Source organism: Gymnoscopelus braueri (assembly GCF_963280865.1).
Source record: "Gymnoscopelus braueri genome assembly, chromosome: 23".
Taxonomy (NCBI): Eukaryota; Metazoa; Chordata; class Actinopteri; order Myctophiformes; family Myctophidae; genus Gymnoscopelus; species Gymnoscopelus braueri.
Genome location: NC_137625.1, coordinates 32,784,756 through 32,807,217, shown reverse-complemented (window position 1 = coordinate 32,807,217; position 22,462 = coordinate 32,784,756). Strand labels below are relative to the sequence as shown.

The following is a 22,462-nucleotide window of genomic DNA, read 5'->3' as shown; positions in this document are numbered from 1 at the left end:
CAAGGACCCCTATAACTGAGAGAGAGATGAAGCAGGGACCCCTACTACCTATGTTGCAGATTAAACCTTTTCATAGATTTCATAGATAGATCCATGGACTGGTTTGACAACACTATCATTGTGTAGTGTTGTGTTAGATTCATGTTAATGTGTATTTTCAGATAGTTAACCACTTGAACCATCAATACTTAGTAAACTTGACCGTACACTCTGTACTTGGTCTGCTCCCCCCCCCCCTCCTACACCAAACCTCTCTGCTGAAATTAATGTCCACCTAGAATAGGGATGCTAGGATTAAAATGGTTCATGATCAGAAGTCCTCTTAAGGACAGAATTCACTGTGGGGATCAACAATTTATGAGCGTCCCAAACACAGCGCTGCCTTGTAAGCCAAAATATACTTTTTACAGGAGTCATTATTTCAATGTATTACCATCCGAAATATATAAAAACAAAACTGTGCAGTGATAAACAATTATAAATAATAAAAAAATCTTAAGTCAATGCGCTAGTCTGAACATGTTTTGACCGCACACATGTGTAGGAGCAAAAAAACAGTGGAAGTATTTTCCAAAAACTACAGTTTCTCTGGATTTTCTAAAGCTCTACTTGAGATTCTGACAAACGTAAAAATCAAGGAAAGCATAGCATCACAGACAGTTATAAAAAGGTTTAATTTGAGACCAAAAAAAAAAGTCACTGTAATGAGAAATTAAAACTTGACACCTTCCCCCCCAAAAAACAACATTAAAATAAAAAGGTTTGGTGAACATAATTGACAAGCAGGAGCCTTGAACAGTGAAGTGGATTTTCCTTCCAAGCACAAGAACACACCAAGAGATTCACAGGAAGGAGAAGTCTTTTCCCTGGACTGACTACTCATCTGGACTACTCAACTAAAAAGGAAAGAGAGAAAGGAATATAGGAGAAGACATGAGTCCAGCATTCATAGAGAGCGCTGCTTCTATGACGAGCAACAGCTGAGCATTCAGACTTCACCACCAGGTTAAATGCATAAGGACACTCTATTTGCCCAGGCCTCTCCAGTTACACTGCACTAACAATTGCTTGATTGCCAGCCTTTCTGAGTCATAACATCAGCTCATTATTTGAAGTGCGATTGTGAGCTGACATAATCCCACTGGCCTTTTAGGACTAGCAGAACATGGGCCATGTTATTGTGATAGTGAAGCAGCTTTAACCTCTTTGATGCACATATCACATTTGTGCCAACATGGTGCAAATATCACAATGCCAACATGTCTGCAAGTCTTACAAACAAGGACTGCGTCAAACATTTAAGAACCATTTATCCACAAGTCATTGGCATTGTGGGCATCACTTCCTGTCGATTTGATCAGGTATCAGGGATCAAATCGACAGGAAGTGATGCCCACAATGCCCTAGGAAACTTGTGGATACTTTTCAAAAATACTGAAAATTCATGCCATTTAATTTTTATGTGTGTGAAAAGATTTGAAAATGATTGACGATAATGACATTCCCAAAATAGGGAAGCCAGGATTAATGTGATTAAAGGTTTACTTCATCAATTTTACCCTGAATCTGGAGACGGCAGACATTTAGGGGGAAGTAGACTTACTGTATGTAGGTGGAGATGTCAATCTCTTCTGGAAGTTCAGCCACGTTGACCTCAAAGCGGTCCTGCACGTCGTTCAATGTCTTGGCGTCTGTCTCGTCAGACACAAAAGTGATGGCCAGGCCTTTGGTACCGAACCTACCCGCACGGGCCACCTGTATGCCAGGGAGGACAAGAGAACATCACATGAGACTGATTTTAGGGGAATTTACTCTACCTGTGACTCCATTGGTCATTCCATTGTGTCTTTGTGTTGCTTGATCATCTAGACTGGTTGCCTTCATGAGCTTGTCGAATTGAATGATACAGTACGTCTTTATGTATGCAACTGATCTTTAATTTCTGGGATAAGTTCATGATAGTCCAATAAGCAACTCGCAATACTTCTGCGAGCCAAATGACATACTAACCACAGTGGCCGATAAACATGGAAGACAAACCTCCCAAAACAAACTGATTCGACTACTTCTCGGACTGGGGCCCATGACCCTAGCCTGGTAAACCACCCCTCCCTCCGGAAATCTCATTTGCATTTGGTTTCAGGAAGGAGGGTCTGGGATTGCTCACAGAGTAAAGCTGCCCGAACCGCTGCGCATACGAACCAATCAGCGGCTGCTAGGGGCGGGATCATCCAATCACCTGCCTAGTAGCTTGAAAAAATGAAACTCCGTCTGTCATCGATTCTGCGCCCGGAGTCTCAGATGCAAGTACGCTGTGAAACAAAATGTGTGTCGCAAGCTTCTTCCATTTGACGGAGTGAGGTTACCATGACCCACCTCTCTCCCACTCATTTTGCAAGCCTAGGCTGGCTCAGGGTGGAAGACAGGGTTAAACAACTAAAAAGGGGACTGGTCTTCAAAATTGTAAATGCAGATTTGCCCGAAATGCCCCCTATACCCGTATATCTGTCTAAATACCTCCAAAAAGTTAGTGACACCCACAGTCACGAAACTAGAGGGAGCGTAAACAACAATCTGGTACCATCCACCCATAAAACAAACATAGTCTAACCCCATCCCTTAAAAAATGCAGTTCACTGGGCTCATTTAAAACAGCCCTAAAAACTCACCTTTCTGGAGGCCAAATGAAGTAGTACCAGTTTCTCGTTAGACAGATGACCCCCCCACCCCTTTTTTGTACATATATATATATTTTTTTGTTTGTTTTTCATGCTTTTTTTTTTGTAAATTGTAATATTGTGAACCTAGAATGTTTATTGGTTACCCTGCCTGCCCACCAGAGGGCAGAGCAGTCCAACTTGGCAGGGATCAGGTAACACAGGAAGTCAGTCAGTTACCAGCACAGGGCAAGCTGTGAGGCTGTGTTTGTTTACCTGAGCAAAGCTGAATAAATAACCAAGTGAGAAATAACCGAGTTGTCCTGTGAAGTTACTACATAAATATAGTGTTATTTTCTCAGTATTTTTGTGTTGATATTTGAACTGTTTGGTTGCTACTATATATGTCTATGAAATGAATACCAAGGACCTCAATGGAAACAAGACCGCAAGGACTTGTATTATAAATGTAATTGTGATGTTTTTTTTAATTTGCTGCCTAATAAAACTTTCAATCAATTTCAATCAAAACAAATGGGGCACAAACAAACAGGTACTCTTGTGTTTTTTTCCTGCCTCCCGGCAGTCCCTCACCCTGTGCAGATATGTGTCGGAATCTTCTGGCATGTCGTAGTTGAATACGATGTTGACCCGCTCAATGTCCATCCCTCTACCGAAGAGGTTGGTGGCCACCAGGAGCCGCTTCTGGAAATCCTTGAACTGCTGATAGCGGGACAGCCTGAGGAGGAGCGAAAAGAGATTATCAACACAGCTGCTACAGTCCAATCTCCCCTCCTGCCTTTGAAGGTAATGATGTGCTGAGTTAATTGATGAGGCTTCGTGCTCCGCAAACATACCCAGCATTTGGAGCTCAATAGAATGTGTGTTTATGAGGGAGGGGAAGCATGTGTGGGTGTAAGAGGAAAATGTATGTGTGTGTGCAAGACTGACCTCTCCTCCTGAGCCATTCCTCTGTGGATGGCAATGGCAGGGAAATTCTGTTCCACTAGAAGCTGGGACAACGCCACGCAGCGCTGGACTGACTTGACAAAGATCACCACCTAGTGGCACAGAGAACACATTACAGGACTACCCACCACACAAAGCAAACAGATAACAGTGTGTATTGTAAGCTCCCTGGTAGCAGTAGTAGAAAGAGGATTCAAAATTAAATAAAAGGTGTAAACATCTCAGACAATACAGTGAAGAATGACAGGAAGGCATGAGGAAATGCCAAGACAAGCTTGAAATCCTTGATGCGATTATGACCGTACCGATGTGGTAGGTTTATTGTGTACCATTTGGTCGAGAATACCCATTGCTTGCACAGATTTCACTTCATACTTTTTTTATTAACACAATTCCACAACATTGCCTTTTAAACATCTATCCAAGGCCAGAAAATGTGATTTTTCAATATTTAGAGGCACTGTGTTAATTATCAAAAAGGAAAATACAGGTCCAGGCACCCTAGGCTGCAATGCCAGCCTGACAGTGTGTCGCGGGACCTTTGCTGCGTGTCACCCCCCCCCCCCCCCCATCTCTCTCCCCATTTCCTGTCAGCCTACTGCAATCTATCAATAAAGGCAAAACGCCAACAACATTTTTTTTAAATAATACTAATACAGGCCTGGACCAAAATAAGCCCAGAAATCTACCTGGTTGAATTCCAAGACATCAAGCAGGTCAAATAGTTTGCGGTTCTTCTCGCTGTCCTTCAGCTTGCAGTAGTACTGCTGGAGGCCGTGGAGTGTTAGCTTCGTCTCATCGTCCACAAACACCTCCATGGGCTGTAAGAGAAGGAGAACACTCATTGGGTAAGGAACAAACTACAAGGAATTACTTGGAGAAACAAACGTTGCATTATTTGGTTCTGGACATTCAGTTTTCTATGTCAGTCAGGAAGACTCATAGATTTAACCAACTATTGGCACAAATGGAATAGACACACTTGGCACAAGGAAATGAAGTCTATCTTGCTCAAACAAAGCTGCCACAAAGTCATTAGAGATAGTAGGCCTATAGAGTTTCCTAAACTACAGCCCTAAGGACTTAAAGTACTGCTGGTTTTCCATGCTACTAGGACATCAATTGCATTATCTACTGTCCTTGTACAGACACTCTACGAAGTACACCAGCACTTCACTTGATTTCATTGCCGAGTTCTTCTGCTCTATATTATTTCATAATACAGCTGGCTATACTTCGTTGAGTCAGTTTCTCAGACTTACTAGCTTACATCTGATCAAGGGACCATCCTACACCTGGTAGGATGGAAAAACAGCAGTGATCCTCAAACTTCTGACGTCAAGGACCCCCAGTTTGGTTGGCATTACGCCATGGACCCCTGTAACTCTGAGTGTACAAATGTAACCAAGTGGATCCTTAGGGGTCCATTTTGTTCTATTTGGAAACCCGCAGAGTTACAGACTAATCATTATTTAGCTGGGGACCTCTTGGAACACCCCTCAAAGACACCTGGGGGTCCCTCGGACCCCACTCTGATAACCACTGCCTTGCAAAACCAATCAGCATACTTACATCCTGCATGAACTTCCGGCAGACTGGTCGGATCTCTTTGCTCAGGGTAGCGCTGAACATCATACACTGCTTCTCGTGGGGTGTAAGTCTAAAGATGTCTTGCACGTCACGTCTCATGTCTGACACAAACACACACAGTGCAAGTCGAGTTACAAACAAGTAGACCTGTAAAGGAACCACTATTGAAGATTGCATTCAAAAACGGACGGGCATGCACCCGTAGAAGAATATTTTACGACTAATATTTAAATTGGTCATTGCATATACAATTATAAAGCATGGGACTGCGATTCTTTATCTTATTATTTATTTGTAGACCTTATTATCCCCATGGGGGAAATTCAGTTTCAGCATTACCGAGCTGAGGGAGCAGCTGGCGATTAAGTGCCTTGCAAAAGAACACAGCCCAGGAATATGGAGGAGGAAACGGTTTCAGTAGGCTTCAGGCTCATGTCACTTTGACCCTATTTTACACTTTGGCTATTTGAAAATAGTCGACCTACAAACTCACAATTCGAAGAGTTGAGAGCTTTTAGATCAGCTATTTTCGGATTTTTTGAAAAATCTTGAACTTGCGCTTAAAAAAGAAAAAAATTGTAAACACCACAAATCTCTTCTGGCGGTCTATGGTACCAATTCTTTTCAGATGGGGATCTGTGGCAAAATACATATTAATCTGAGGGTCCTTGACATGAAACAGTTTGAGAACCACTGATCTACATCATCAATAAGACTGGTTGCATGAAGCCATCGGACGGCATCGAACAGCAACTGCATACCTAGCTGCTCCAGCATCTTGTCGCACTCATCCAGGACAAAGTGCTTGACGTTCTTCAAGTTGAGGGTCTTGTTGCGGATTAGGGCCAGGATGCGACCTGGCGTCCCCACCACAATGTGGGGGCAGTTCTCCTTTAGCACATCCTCGTCCTTCTTGATGGCCAGGCCACCGAAGAACACCGCCGCCTTCACGGTGGGCATGTACTTGGAGAAACGCTCGTACTCTTTGCCGATCTGGAAAGCCAGCTCTCTTGTGTGACACATGACTAACACCGATACCTGGGGAAGAGATTGGGGGGGGGGGGGGGGGGGGGGGTTACTTTAGAGCACTACAGACCGTGCCTGAAGGTCTCACTTGACATATCGAAATTAACTGAAGCATTTGGGGCACAGCTAGTCAATGTATCTGTAAATATTCATATTCCACATGTGATAAATAATTACGTAAAATGTTCTTGCATTTTTTACATTATTTAAGCATGAATTATGTGTGCCTTCTTTGTCTATCTGTCCAACATAGTGTTCTATTAATCAATACGCAACTTAAGTGCCATGTAAACATCCCGTGATTCAGAGACACTCCCTGTGTGTAGGTATTTGCTAGTCCTCACACATGGGCAACATACGGCCCGGGGCCGGACTCGGCCCTTTGACCATCTCAATCCGGCCCGCCAAGTCCTCAAAGAAAAACAAAATGACCCCGCCCCCCCAAAAGAAATCTACATTCTAAAAGGCTACCATGTTAATGGCTTTGAGACAAATTAATTTAACTCGACTCCAATTAATAGCAATTCATATTTACCATTTGAGTACTATACCTGCATTCCTCCATCCGTATGTACTCAAATGTTTTATGTTCATAATGTAACAGTGAAACAGACAGCCTTGAGTCCATATTTATAACATAATGCAGTGTTGTATCAGTGACCTATGGAGTGGTGCATATCAGATAAGATCCTGTATACATTTATAGGCTCATTTAAAAGTTGATACGACATTGACGTGGATTGTTTTATGTAGAGTCCAGAGTACACCAGAGTGATACAGTACAGTACAGCTGTTAAATAAATGCTGCCCACCCCTGCCTAATACAACAATACAAGGTGGGCAGCGTACTGTGTGGAATCAGGTTTTCAGTCATGAAACTGATTAAAATGAGACCAGCATGCTAGCAAGTTTGAACACTCAACACACATTAGACTCCATTGACTGTTTGATGAATGATGCATGTTTCAGTCGGCCCCAGCATCTTCAAAAGCTGCCATGGTCTTTTTTCCCCCCTCTATACCAAATTTGTCCACCAAAAATAGCCCATCAAGCTCACAAGGTGGGCAGCGTACTGTGATCTTGTAAGTACAATTTACAATTTAGCAGACGCTCTTAATCCAGAGAGATTTACAGTAAGCAAGGTAAACACGGGGTAATACATAAAATGCATAGAAATAGTCATCTAAGATCGTCAGCTACTTTCAGCAAATGTGTCCCCCAGAATAGGGATGCTATTTCAAGGGTTCAATTGGTTAAATAAGAAGAAAATGTCAAAAAGAAAAAATATAAAAAAGAAAAACCAGCACAGACAGTCAACCTTTTAAACATAGGTACCGACCTGTTCGTCAACCGGCTCAATCTGCTGCAGTGTGGCCAGCACAAACACAGCCGTCTTGCCCATACCAGACTTGGCCTGGCAGAGGATGTCCATGCCAAGGATGGCATGCGGGATGCATTCATGCTGGACTGTGACAAAGGCAAAGAAAACAGGCTACTGCATTTAACTGCCTACACAACAATGAAAATCGCATTCAGTGCTGTAGTACAAGACAGCTTATGCTAGGTCAGCAGTATTTTAATGATTATTCACAGACAAAAACATTTTTTCTGTGAATACACAAGGCAGACAACGTTTATACCTGCTGGAGATCTTCGTCAGGTATACCTCCAGCAGGTTTAAACGCTGTGTGTCTGCCTTGAATTAATCTCTCAAGAACAGATTCAGAGAACTCTTCAGTAACTCTGGTCCATAGTGTTAGGAGTTCTCCTTGATGCTGATGTGACTCTTCGTCTTCGGGCGTTCTTTTCATACCGCCGGTTGCCCAGTCTCTCAACTTTAGCAAAAATAAAGAATACACTTTCTCTACTCACAAAAACACTAACTAAAACATTTTTTCCGTGGTGGAATATTTTATTTTCTGGCCAAGAAGTATATTTTAGACAGAAGGTGGGGGGCTCAGAGTTTTACCACCGAGGAGAGTAGGCTTTCAACACCGTAAAACCGCCTTTTTTTGGTGAGTAGCGGAAGTGTATTCTTTGTTTTGGTGAGTAGCGGAAGTGTATTCTTTATTTTTAGTAGTCGAGAGACTGCGCTATCGGCGGTATGAGAAGAATGCCCTAAGAGTCACATTATCATAGAGTTAAAGGACAACTTTGTTTTTTTACAACAAGGAAGAAATGCCACCCTACATTTTTCAAATCAGCCTCATGGTGGCGCTGTAACAGGCAGATTCACGTTTTGGCCTAAAAATAGGCCTAGAAATAGGCCAAAACGTGAATCTGCCTGTTACAGCGCCACCATGAGGCTGATTTGAAAAATGTAGGTTGGCATTTCTTCCTTGGCCTAGTGGGGATGTGTGTACAAAGTTTCACGGAAATCGGAGGCTGCGTTCATGACTATTTACCAATGGATCAAATGCCCCCGCCCCCCAGTTAAAAATCACTAAATAATAAAAAAAAACTATAGAAAGCAATACAAGATTTTTTTTAACACTCATCTTTTAATTATTATCATTACAAACTAATAAAATAAATAAAGTTGTCCTTTAAGGAGAACTCCTAACACTATGGACCAGAGCCAATTCCTGAGCATGTCACTGGACATCTTATCCTACTTAGTAGAGGACCTAGCTAAGATATGTATGCACTTAATTTAGGAGAGAATATCTCAACTGTTCTTGGCAAATATGACCCCGGGGAACAATTTAGGAACGTTGACTAATTCTCTATCCGGGACGAAATACCTGAAAATGACCACGCCCTTTTTTAACACTTAAATGACCATAACCGGTGCATTACTTCCAACATGGCTCTATCTGCTAAACCGTTAACGCTACAGATTTACTGAGGTGCTCAAAATGTTCAGAATACTTATGTTTAGGGAAACATAGACAAGTGTAATATTTCTAATTTGATATTTTATGACAGAATAGCTAAAAAAAAAAAAAAAAAGGGCATGCTCTAATGATTTAGCGAGGGTACCTGAGCCAGCAATGGGTCATCATTGTGGCCAAATCCAATATGGCCACCACCAGAAAAAGGTCTTGGCTAAAACTTTTGAACCAGATGAGCTATAAACGCAAACTTGGTGTCTAAATCATGTTTTTTGACAATTAGAAACATGTTGGAATGCTTATCTTTATGGCTGGGTGTGGCTGGACCTCTATTTTGCATATTTCAAATAAATATTGGTTTCGAAAATGTGTTTTACTTACTTTAATATTTGGCAAACTTGGTGTCTACGATATGCTTTTTGAGCATTAGAAACACATTGGAATGCTCATATTTATGATTGAATCCATCTAGAGCACTCTGACTTGCACATCAATGCTCAGCATAAATGTAATACTATCGTAATAGTCAAAGGTGTATGGAATTTGAACAATACATTTAAATTAGAATCAGAAAAGTTAATTGCTAAACAAAAAATGGTTGCTAGGAATTTGTCTCGGTGTTACTACAACAACAGAACAGCACTGCAATAACTGTACTGCACCACACACACACACACACACACACACACACACACACACACACACACACACACACACACACACACACACACACACACACACACACACACACACACACACACACACACACACACACACACACACACACACACACACACACAACTGGCATCTGCAAGATGGGTCCAGTAAGGTTCCCAGGTTCTGAATGCTGAATCAGTGCAGCTTGGGTGGGAGGAAGGTTCTCAAGGGACCAAAAGGGATTTGACCAACATCAGCCTTCCCTGACTATGGGAAAAGGAGTGCAGGTATCTCAAAGGAACCCTGGTCACCCTCCCCTTGGAGCCTGAAAAGATCAACTCCAATGGCCATGTCCAAAGATTGGAGTGTATGGTCATCATCATATACAGCAAGAGCTGTGATGGCCACAGCAGAGTAGATGAATCTTGACAGTGGCTTTTCTCAGTCCCTCAAGAACATTCCTCCCACCCAAGCTGCACTGATTCAGCATGTAAACACTGCTGCAGACCAGCTTCTATTGGAATCAGACAACCTCCATCCAACAAAATATCCCAGACTGGGACTCCATGACTAAGACTTGTGAACCTTACTGGACCTATCTTGCAGGTGCCAGTAAAGCTGTTGCTGTTAATGTTACACCATAATGTGATATAAACATATTGTAAACAATTATATACACCTTTGACTAGTATGATATCATACTAGTCAATGGTGTATAGAATAGTAATACTATATAGTATTACATTTTATGCTGAGCATTGTTGAACATACTGTATTAGCTGTAGCTGTATCATTAGGAATGAGTTCTACTGTTAAATCATTCTATTGTTTCAACAAAATTACATTGTAAGATGCATTGGTTGTTTCATAACATAGTGGCCATATTTGTGATAATCAAATTAGTGTCCTCTAGATAGATTAAATCATAAAGATAAGCATTCAAACATGTTTCTAATTGTCAAAAAATGTGTGGTTCAAACATTATAGCCAAAAACCTTGTCAGGTGGCGGCCATATTGGATTTGGCCACTATGATGACCCTGAAGGTCGCTGGCTCGGGCACCCTTGCTAAATCATTAGAGCATGCCCTGGGTTACATCTGGGACAAATGTGGTGCTTTTAAATTGATTCGTGCAAAGATATCCCATATGGCCCTGGACTGTATGTTTTTAGTGGTTTCTTTTAGCTGTTCTGTCATAAAATATCAATATAGAAATGTTACACTTTACTATGTTTCCCTAAACAAGTATCCTGAACACTTTTAGCATCTCAGTAAATCTGCAGCTCCCACAGTTTAGCAGATAGAGCCAGGTTGGAAGCAGTGCACCGGTTATGGTCATTTTAAAAAGGGCGTGGTCATTTTCAGGTATTTCGTCCCGGATAGAGAATTAGTCAACGTTCCTAAATTGTTCCCTGGGGTCATATTAGCCAAGAACAGTTGAGATATTCTCTCCTAAATGAAGTGCATACATATCTTAGCCAGGTCCTAGACTAACTGTACCAATCGACTTGGTAAAAGCACAAGCTATTAAACCAGCCTCACCTTCAGAAGGATGCTCGAAACCACAGTCGACAATGGCACGGAGCAGCTCTGGTTTAAGCAGGAAGTCTCTGAAGCCAGAGCTGTGGATGGAGACATATGAACCCTTCACTTCCTTCTTGCCGGCCGGAGTGGCGCTTTCTGTGGGGGGTCCTTGAGGCTCCTCATCTTCTGGTTCTGAATAGTCGAGAGGCTCGTGGTCAACATCATTCTCAGCCATTGTGTCTGTCTGTAATAATGAAACAATTGTAAGTTGTGAATCTAAGCACTGGCAGGAACAGTGCCAAAGCGACAATTTGCATCACCTTCACCGCAGCGGGATGGCCATTCACACCTTAGTATTGCCATTTGCTTTACAAATAACACGGTTTTGTTTTTGCATGCCTGCTAGGAAGGATTAGTTGCTGGGCTTGTTCCAACATTTCCTCAATGTGACTCCTTGCCAACCAACCAGTGGTGGGTTATAACAATTTAGTCAGATTCAAGTGTAATAGGTTAGTTACTTTCAAGGCGACGGTATGGTTATGTTGTGGAAGTAACACATAGTAGCAAACATTACCGCCGCCCATTACCTTGCTAAATGGGACGAAACGCAAAGTAAACTATTTCTAAGTTCCACATTTTTTTCTTCGACGAAATAAACATTTTGCCACCAGAGCAACAAAGAAACAACCACACTGGACGGACTGGCTTACATCAGCTAGCTAGTAGCACCTACAGACTGCAACTTTACAGAAATACAAGGCCAACCTCACTTGCAGGGTATGCACTTTGTTTGTGCATACCCTGTATATTATATTCTCTTCATTTTTGGATTCTTTCATTCACGAATGAGACAGAAACAATACAATCGCCGTGAATTCTAGGCTTCATGGGGGTTGAGTAATTAAATGGGTGGGGAGGTGGGGTCATCTTGAGGGTGAAATACTCCTTTAAGGGTTAACACTATTCAACACACCATATACAACGCAATGTGAGCTTGTAAATCAGCTGTTTTCACTATTTCAAATGATTTTCTTTTTTTTAATAATAATAATATAATTTCAAGACCTTGCCGACTGCCCCCCCACCACCACCACCACCACCAGATCTGTACACCCCCCCCCCCCATAACAAACATAAAACATTATAACATAAATATCTAAATAATATAAATATCTTAATCTTACCAGGCAGGTTCTTCTCTTTCCAGCGTCGAGTCAAAATTGAGCTTGAACAAACTGTCACTCTAATAATGCAACATGACACACCTGTGTGTGTGTGTGTGTGTGTGTGTGTGTGTGTGTGTGTGTGTGTGTGTGTGTGTGTGTGTGTGTGTGTGTGTGTGTGTGTGTGTGTGTGTGTGTGTGTGTGGACTTTGCTTCTGATTTATTGCTTTGTTTTTTTGTTTTACACACACACACACACACACACACACACACACACACACACACACACACACACACACACACACACACACACACACACACACACACACACACACACACACACGGTTTTGACCGTACTGTGTCATGACTCATGCTGTGTGTTTGCTGTTGGCGTTCAATGTCTTTTTTTCGGCTTGTTTGAGGGAATTATGGTTGAATCTTATGGATTTGAACGCAAAGGTTACATCTAGACACAGGTGCTCAAGTCAACAGAACACAGGTTGAAAACACTGGCAAATCACAGGATCAACACCTGGGGAAACTAGTGCAAAACTGTAAGACCAAAACACAAACTTAACAAAGAACCACAGAAACTAGGCAGAACATATAAAAATACTATACATAACACACAGCTAACCAGGAAAACAAGACTAAAGCCAAACCAAACAAGGGACATGATGAACAGAGGATGCAACTAAATGTCCAAAGACTGCAGAACAAAGACAAAACTAAGGACGCCATGAATGTCCAGGGGTTGGAAGAAACATGACAAACTCCTATATCTGCAAAGGCAGATGTGAAAAAAGGAGGCCTCTAAGGAGTGCGCATACAAAGTTTTACACAGATCGGTGCAGTTTAAGGCAAAAACACGAATTGGCCTGTTATAGCGCCACCATGAGGCTGATTTGAAATATTTCAACTGGCATTTCTTCCCCGGCCTAGTGGGAATGTGCGTGCAAAATTTCACGGAAATTGCACGCTGTGTACATTTGATCTGAGGCATTTTGTTCAAAACGGACCACTCCTGCAAACTTTGGAAGCCAATCTTAGCCAATCAAGGTGGAATATGAAAAATCTGAAAGACCTATTTGGTTTAATGACTATCAAGATACTGTGTACCAATTTGCGTGATTTGGACAAAAGTTGTAGGAGTACTGTAAAAAATAAATCAATTTGTTTTGCAAAAATCGGCCTCCTGGTGGCGCTATAGACGAATCCACAGACGCGCTGCCTGTAGCTGCCTGTAGGCGGCCATTGCTGCGGTGTCGCGTCCGCGGAGCGTTGACACCGCAGCAATGGCTGCGCCCAGGGCAGCGCTCCGTGGATTCGTGTATAAGAGGACCATGTGAAAACTTTGGGTCAGGGGTTCAGCTCTGGCATCCAGGGAGTGTGTGTCCATGGTTTCGCTGCGATCAAGCCAACGGTGCCGGAGATTAGCTGATCACAGACGATCTACAAGCTCTTGCGTTGCAGGGCAACGCATTGTGAGCTGAGGTCCTATTTGGGTCACTATTCTCACTAGTTTGGGTCCTGGGCAATTTTTCTTTTGGGTCTTGAGCTAAATAGTTTGGGAACCACTGTGACAGAGAGTCCCCGGTTCGATTCCCGGGGCGGACAGACGATTTGCTGCAGGTTGCTCCCCTATTCTCTCCCTTTGTTTCTCCATGGTACCTATCAAATAAAGGCTCAGAAATGCCCAAGAAATTACTTATTAAAAAGAAAGAAAGAAAGGGTGTTGTACTCAGCACATGTGGTATACAACAAAATCAGGTTTCATCCCATAAATATATTCATTGAAAATAGCAGATCTACAAGCGAGCGTGTAGATCTTCTGAATGTTGGTGCCAGAATAGGGATGCTAGGGTTCATGTGGTTAACCAGCTGGGTACTACAGTATCTCATCAGGACCACCAATTAGTCCATTCATTCCACCAGTGTACATCAGTCTTCGCCGACAGAAGGTGAAGAACCTTTAGTCATATCCAGTGTTGCCAGATTTTGATGTGAGCTTGTAGATCTGCTATTTTCAAAAGAATCTTGTAATAAAAAAAAAATAATTAAATTTTTTTTGGGGGTGATCTTGGAATATTTTTTAAACATTTTAACAACACACATTTTGTATGGTGGGCCCTGGCACTAAATATGTTCAGATAAACCCTGCTGGAAGGGCCGTATAAACATAATATGGAGGTTCTTGCCATGAAAATGTTTAAGAACCACTGGTTTAACAGCATTGGGAAACAATCCCAAATAATAAGCAACTACACACTTGAGAAACAAGCCCAAACAAAATGCAACCCGCAACTACCAATATTTACAAGCGACTTAACATAAAAACAAGCCCAAAGTCACGTATAATAAGCGGACATGCCAACGCTAGTCATAATCATGTCAACTCAATAGATTGGAAAAATAAATAAAAAATAATAAACATTTACAAAACTAGGTTTCCATCTAGAAAGCAACAATATTCACTATTCAGCCCTATTTCTGTTACAAGAAACAAACCTCTGATGCAATCTTGCAATAACAAAGGAATCAACAGACTAAAGCAGTGTGTCACCAAAGTACAAAACGAGGACGCAGGTGTCATACACAGGTGCATTCAGTAAGAAATGACTGTTGATATGCCGTGAACGTTGAGCTATTTGTGGTTTGGTGCTTATGGGCTCAAACTAGGACTGAATTAAAGCAGTGTATTCCATAGGGGGGTTTACATCACTTTCATGAGTCAATGTGTGTCAGCTTAGTTCACGCTTGTTTGTTTCACTAGCAACTGCAATAATTCTACTATTATAACTGTAGATTGTGCAACATATTCAGTAGTTCAAGTGGCCTTGTGGTTAGAATATCTGCCTTGAATTTGGAAGGTTGGTGTTCGATTCCCCGGCCTGGTAATACCAAAGATTATAAAAATGGGCCTACCGTATGTCAATGTAGGCCTACTGCCAGTGGCCTGGGGAACTCCAGGGGGTCCCCAGTTAAATTATTGATAGTTAGGAACCAAATGGCCCCTTACATGTCCAAACATTTGGTTCCATTTGGACACACTGTAATGCGGTCTCTAGAAGAAAAGATTAGAAAGGGGTTAATTTTCACAATGCATTGATTCTACCTCATTAATCCCACTCTAGCGCCAATTAGTTTTGAGAAGCCTGACAGAGAAACAAGCCTACACATATAATACATAAAACAAGAAAGTAGCCTAATTAATAAGTATATTAAAGTTGCTTAGAGAGTGAGGTAGGTGGGCCGACGGTGGACCTAACATCCGAGGCACAGCAATACTCCAATCCTGACACAAACACTGTTCCGGGGACAACAAGGCTTTCTTTTTTTTTACACTTTCTTTTATTATAAAAGGCAATCAAATATGTCAACAAGAAAACAACAAGAACATTTATACTTACCACTTGTCATGTGTAAGGTTTATTTCCTTTTACCAAAGATCAAACTGAACCATTAGGTTTAAATGAGGGATTTCCATCACTAACTGAACTAACACACTGGTGAGTGTTGTTATTTGACTGTTGACTCAATATCTAGAACGTCAACAAATACAAAAAATAATAGATAAACTGAAAATAAATTAATCGGAATAATCAACATAATGTACAGTCCGTGACATCACACGTGATGTCATCAACTTGGCCTGCTCTTCAAATTGGTGTGCATGACAACAACTATAAGGTTGTTTGACATCACATCAGAGAGACTACAAAACCATGACCATAATGAACTTAACTTTATAGCACAAAGAACCATTCTTTATAGAAACACCCCCCCCCCCCGTAACAAAAAAACATTCTTTATAGAAACACCTGTAACAAAGAACCGTTCTTTCAGAGAACGCTGTGTATGTATGTGTAAGCATTTATGCCAGACTGTCTCACACTGTGTGTTGCCTTGTCTCTCAATGGTTTTGTTCCATTTCCTACAATATTTCAAAGGAGTTCAAAAGGTGTGGGGTCCCCATCATAGATATTAGAAACCTAGATACCTCATTGGCCTCTGCAGTTCATTGGGGCGACTTGTATCGCAATACACGGCGGCTCTTCCGTCTTCCGCAGGGAACCTGTCACTCAAAGTGACTACTGGCCAATCACAGCGCTCACAGTGCGTTGACTACTGGCCAATCACAGTGCGTCTTTTCCGGGACTTGTCAGTGCAATGGTTCTCAACCAGTGGTCCGGGAACCACCAGTGGTCATTGAGGGGGTTCCAGGTGGTACCCAGCTAAATGATGGAGAGTTGATAATAACCAAATGGACCCTTATAGATCTTTAAATCTTGAGTATAACATTTCACACTGTCAAGAGTCAAATTGTTAAACATCTGCATTACTTACTAAACAAGTACACAATTAGAGAACGTAAACAATTGTTATTTTGACAACAGCTTATCGAACGATAACATATTCTACGTTTTGGGTGTGAGAGGCTAAAGCTTATCAAACGGTGTTCCGTGACTCAAATGCTGAATAAATAATGGACCTTGATATGAAAAAGGACCAGTCTCTTATTTGAATTTCACAAATAGAGTGTGGAGTTTGCCAAGTTCCAACTAACTAGATGCTGCGCACAGCTGTCAGCTGCTGCCTCTCAAAGGGTTAAGAGCTGGGTTAAGAGCTGGGTTACAAAAAGACCCGCCCCCACCTGCCTCTGATTGACCTACCGAACTTCCGCGTGTGTGACGCACACGGCAGCCCTGCGGAAGCAGGAAGCGCGCCCGAGATACAGACGCTTCAGAGCCGAATGAGGCGTCTACCTTTATATGTCTATGGTCCCCATGGCCACACTTTGAGAATCACCGTCACGTGGAACCCTGACTTCCTTTCCTAACGACTACTTCCTCTCCGGACGCCAACTTCCTGTAGATTTTTGCCAGTTCCTCTATGGGCGGGGCTTGGGACTCTGGCGTGCACGGAATGTCAAAGTCCGATGACGCCTGCGACGCCGACAGCTCTTCTTCCGATTGGACGCTCTGGCTGCCAATCTCCTCCTCCCTCTGACGCGGCCCGTCATACGCGGCGAGCTCTCCTTGTTCCCGCCCCCTCCTCCCTTCGACGAGTGCGGCAGTCACAGGCGTGTCCTGATCCGAAGAGGCCTGATTGAACAAGAGATTGAGAGTTGAGAGAAAGTAAGCAAGGTTATCATAGTTAACAAAAACGAAACCCACTTAACCCAGTGACAAAAAATTAGAACTGATACGTTGTGAGCTTGTAGATAGGCAAGTTTCACTATTTTTCTAAGCTTGTTGAATCTCGCCTAAACTAGAACTAAGCCTTTTCCACAAAATACAAACTAAAATACTTAGTTAATTTCAAATGTAACGCATTTTTGATACTCTGAGAGTGTACAAATGGAACCAAATGGACCCTTACGAGTCTATAACTCTGAGAGTGTACAAATGGAACCAAATGGACCCTTACGAGTCTATAACTCTGAGAGTGTACAAATGGAACCAAATGGACCCTTACGGGTCTGTAACTCTGAGAGTGTACAAATGGAACCAAATGGACCCTTACCGGTCTGTAACTCTGAGTGTACAAATGGCACCAAATGGACCCTTACGGGTCTGCAACTCTGAGAGTGTAAAAATGGAACCAAATGGACCCTTACAGGTCTATAACTCTAAGTTGTGGGGTCTGTGGCCTTAATGCATACCATATGTTTTTTTTATTAATACTGAAATTGAAAACAAAAACGAAATTAAAATTAAAAAAACAATGAAACAATTAAGACTATAACGACCTTATCTTTGTCTGCTAAGTCGTCCTTTTCATCCTCGCTGAACAGGTCCGGGGTCTGAGAGCCTGACATCCTGGAAGGGGAGGGGCCTGTCATCCTGGAAGGGGAGGGGCTTGCGTGGGAGCCGCATGCTTTCCATTCTTCTTCCTCTTTTTTCTCTTTTGTCCCCTGTTCTCCTACATGTTAAAAAATATATATATTATATTATAATATAAGTGATTTGTTTTGGATAAAAGTTATAACTCTAATATTCTGATAGGCTAATGATCATTTAAGCTATTTAAAGGATCACTTCACCCATTTTCAACCTTATCTTCATATAATTGGTCCTCAATAATTTTCTGTGTAGTCACTCTGTGTCTCTCAGAGGAGGGCTGTGGACAGTTCAGAAACCTGCCTACCAGTGACATCATCGATAGGCACGTTTGGTCATTGCAAACATGATTTCAAACTTTTATTTATTTTTGCTTCTATTCCAGCATGCTAACTTTCCAGGAAGAGAAATGCTGTAGTTTCTATTTATTTTGAATCCCCATCGATGATGTCACTGGTAGGCAGGTTTCTGAACTGTCCCCAGCCCACCAATGAGACACAGAGTAAGACAGAAATTATGATGTTATAATGAGCATTAGTAAGGACCGTTTATATGAAGATAAGGTTGAAATCGGGTGAAGTGCTCCTTTAACGCATTAAAACCATGAAGGCATCTGTGTAATTTTAACCACTTTAACCATTATTTTATACAATTGGCTATTCAAAAATAGCAGATATACAAGCTCATATAGCGTCACTTCGTGCCGCACTATGAGGTTGTAGATCTGCTATTTGTGAATATTTGTGCAAATCTTTGAATATATACATGTTTAAAGCAAAATTATTTTACTCAAATCTTTGCTTCTGGGGGTCCCTTGAACAAAACATCTTGAGATGGGGGGGTCCGCGGTCAAATACATCTAATTTTGGGGGTCCTTGACATGAAAAGGTTTGTCTGTATAGCAACATAGACATTTGTAGAATCGGCCTCAGGTCTTAGTGACTAAACAAAAAAATCACTTACTGTACCTTTAATTTCTAATAGCTCCTCCCCCTCTTCCCCGTCATCGCTGAACAGCTCGGGGGTTTGAGAGCCGGTCATTTTGGAAGGGGAGGGGCTTGCGACGGAGCCGCAGGATTGCGATAGGCTGTTTTGGCTGTCTGTCAGCGTCTCCGCGGTGAAGAACTCCTCCCACCTGGGAGTAGGGGCGGGGCTAGGAGGAGAGACACCTCCTTCCTTCCCATCATCCATCTCGCTGCTGTTCTTCTCGTTTTCTCTTTCTTCTCCTTCATCCCTCTCTTCTCCTCCGTTCGTTTCAGTCGTTTGTTCTTCCTCTTCTTTCTCTTTGGTTCCGTGTTCTCCTACATGTTTAAAAAGGTATTGTTTTAGTCATTTCTGTCATTTGGTAAAAACTAAAAAGTTAAATGTATAATCTACTGTAGTGCTTCCCAAACGTTTTAGCTCAAGACCCAAGATTTCTCCCCGGCACCCAAACTAGTGAAAATAGGCGAGCTACAAGCTCACAACGTGTCGTGATGCAACGTGTTGTTAGTTTGTAGATCTGCTTTTTTCACTACTTCTTAATTTTTTATATATTTCTTTTTACTTGCCGATCTACAAGCTCTCTTGAGCTTGTAGTTTTTGCAATTTTTTGGGCTAATGTTCCTCCCAGAATATGGATGCTGGGGTTCGAGTGGTGAAAGGGTTAGTTCAGATTTTTTGAGTATTTTCTGTAGGAAATACTTACCATTAATGTAGTGGTTGCAAAGGTATTAATTGATTGCCCGAGTCCCGTGGTCAGAGTTATGGTCCGGTTCTGATGAATATGAAGTAGTTCCGGTAGATTAGTAGATTTGGTGGGGGCCGCTCATTAAAAATAAATTTATTTAAAAAACTAGCGTCATTTGCATTGTTGACGTATTTCTACCATATAGAATAGGTTTCGTTCAATTTCAACCCCTCTGTCACATGGTACTATTTTTTGTGTCATATATTTTGTGCGTGAGTAGGCTGCCGCGGCGCAGTGATTCTGGACACAAACATTAGTACCATGTGACAGAGGGGTCGAAATTGAACGAAACCTGCTCTATATGGTAGAAATAGGTCAACAATACAAATGATGCTAGTTTTTTTTATTAATTTATTTCTAATGAGCGGCCCCCACCAAATCTACTAATCTACCGGAACTACTTCATATTTATCAGAACCGGACCATAACTCTGACCACGGGACTCGGGCAATCTATTAATACCTTTGCAACCACTACATTATGGTAAGTATTTCCTACAGAAAATACACTCATTTTAACAAACAAACGAAACAAAAACAAAACAAAAATAATCCCTTACTGTACCTTTAATTTGGAATGGTTCCTCCCCCTCCTCCTCTTCATCATCGTCATCATCGTTGGACTCGGTGCAGTCCATGAAGTTTCCTACAGAGGAACGTGAGTCCGCTGTAATGTCCTCCACAGCTGCAGGAGGCGCTGCTGTTCTCACAGGAGTGTGCTCTTCCACTAGGATCAAGAGATACAACACACTGGTGAATAATACAGAAAACATAACGTTGTTGTCAGGCAGAAACCTCTTATCTCCATATTTTAACTTTTTGTGTTTTTTCGTTAATGTACGCCCTACTTGATCATACTACAGCGTCACACAAAAGCCTCAAAAGTAGCAGATCTACAAGGCCGAAACGCGGTGCGAAGCGACGCGTTTTGAGCTTGTCCATCTGTTACTTTTTCTATTTTTGAATTTGAATCCTGAATAGTAACAGTTTTGGACATATGAGGTTTCCAACCGACGATAAAAAACAAGACCAAGGACAGGAAATGACAGCACTATATAAAAAAAGACTAAATAGTAAGTATTTTAAGCACCATCTTTTTTCACTTCATGGCTAAGAGACATCTTCTTCCTGACTGGTGCCAGGTCTGGTCCTTCAAACAGCCCTTCATCACCGTCTGAATCTGATATACAGCACGCACGCACACACACACACACACACACACACACACACACACACACACACACACACACACACACACACACACACACACACACACACACACACACACACACACACACACACACACACACACACACACACACACACACACACACACACACACACACACACACACACACACACACACAGTGAAATACGGAGATTTGAGAACGGAGATATATAGATTAAGTATAACGTCACCCGAATGAGAACGTTTTTTTTTTACAGTGTTAGATTTAAGAGCTATAACATGTAATAGAACCAAGTTGTATGCGAGCTTGCAGATCTGCTGTTTTTCGGCTCAAGATAAAAATGCCAATTTATTTAAAAAAAAAAGTGTTTGTGTCTCACCGTATGCAGGCTGTTCCATCCTGGTGCGTTTGAGCACAACTCCCAGGGGCTTGTAGACGAATGCTGCTCGTTCACTCTGCAGTCTGCACATGGGTTGTAACCTGATGTGAGAGAGAGAGACGTTCAGATCTCTGTAATGTCAGTAAGTGTTCGACAAATAGGAACTCACATCTCTGTAATGTCAGTAAGTGTTCGACCAATAGGAACTGACATCTCTGTAATGTCAGTAAGTGTTAGACCAATAGGAACTCACATCTCTGTAATGTCGGTAAGTGTTAGACCAATAGGAACTCACATCTCTGAGACATCAGTAAGTGTTCGACCAATAGGAACGCACATCTCTGTGACATCAGTAAGTGATCAAACAATAGGAACTCACATCTCTGTGACATCAGTAAGTGATCGACCAATCGGAATCACACTGGGGTAGATGTTGATTGGCTGCAGGTATGACAGGAAGTCTTTAATCTGAAAAGACATTTTAAATCACAAATCAATGAATTAATAAAGTGATGGATAAACAGAGACTGTGTTCACAGGTGCATTTTTTATTCCATTTGAACTGAAAGAAAGGAATTATGGATACAATCTGAACTGGGATTTTTGTGTAATTTATCATATTGTAATGACCTCTTAGTAATGTACATATATGCTCAATTAAATTAATTAGCCGAGTTATATTGTGCTTCAAACAGAAATGTATTAAAGAGACAGTAGCTTAAGCTAACTAACACACATAATGTAGATGTGTAATAATTACTGCTGGAGGCAATTATTTGATTATGTGTTAAACATTATTTATTAATCTTTCCAGGAAGAAATATCCCCCATTGTCCAGATGTTGTACAGCACTTTGATATATTGTGGCATCCATTCAAGTTAGACCGTTTAATTTTAAAAGG

The 22,462-nt window shown here is 41.7% G+C and overlaps 2 protein-coding genes across 2 annotated transcripts in view; both read right to left on the bottom strand.

Moving 5' to 3' along the window:
• Positions 1-660: 660 nt before the first annotated feature.
• LOC308079407 (ATP-dependent RNA helicase DDX39A-like) lies at positions 661-11,501 on the bottom strand. Its single transcript, XM_080420875.1, has 9 exons — positions 11,276-11,501; positions 7,582-7,709; positions 5,978-6,254; positions 5,199-5,317; positions 4,316-4,447; positions 3,609-3,718; positions 3,252-3,396; positions 1,600-1,755; positions 661-888 (listed from the first exon to the last, which is right to left on the bottom strand). Exons 1-8 carry the CDS (start codon positions 11,490-11,492, stop codon positions 1,600-1,602), a joined length of 1,284 nt encoding a protein of 427 aa, XP_080277001.1. The 5' UTR covers positions 11,493-11,501; the 3' UTR covers positions 661-888.
• A 4,291-nt stretch (positions 11,502-15,792) lies between these two features.
• dclre1c (DNA cross-link repair 1C, PSO2 homolog) overlaps positions 15,793-22,462 on the bottom strand; it is a 13,614-nt gene continuing 6,944 nt past the window's right edge. The window contains exons 12-18 of the mRNA XM_080420811.1: positions 21,940-22,028; positions 21,561-21,661; positions 21,082-21,171; positions 20,557-20,718; positions 19,232-19,564; positions 18,173-18,345; positions 15,793-17,525 (exon numbers count right to left, since the gene is read on the bottom strand). Coding sequence (XP_080276937.1) covers positions 17,232-17,525; positions 18,173-18,345; positions 19,232-19,564; positions 20,557-20,718; positions 21,082-21,171; positions 21,561-21,661; positions 21,940-22,028 — 1,242 coding nt within the window. The 3' untranslated portion in view covers positions 15,793-17,231. The remainder of the gene's footprint in view (positions 17,526-18,172; positions 18,346-19,231; positions 19,565-20,556; positions 20,719-21,081; positions 21,172-21,560; positions 21,662-21,939; positions 22,029-22,462) is intronic.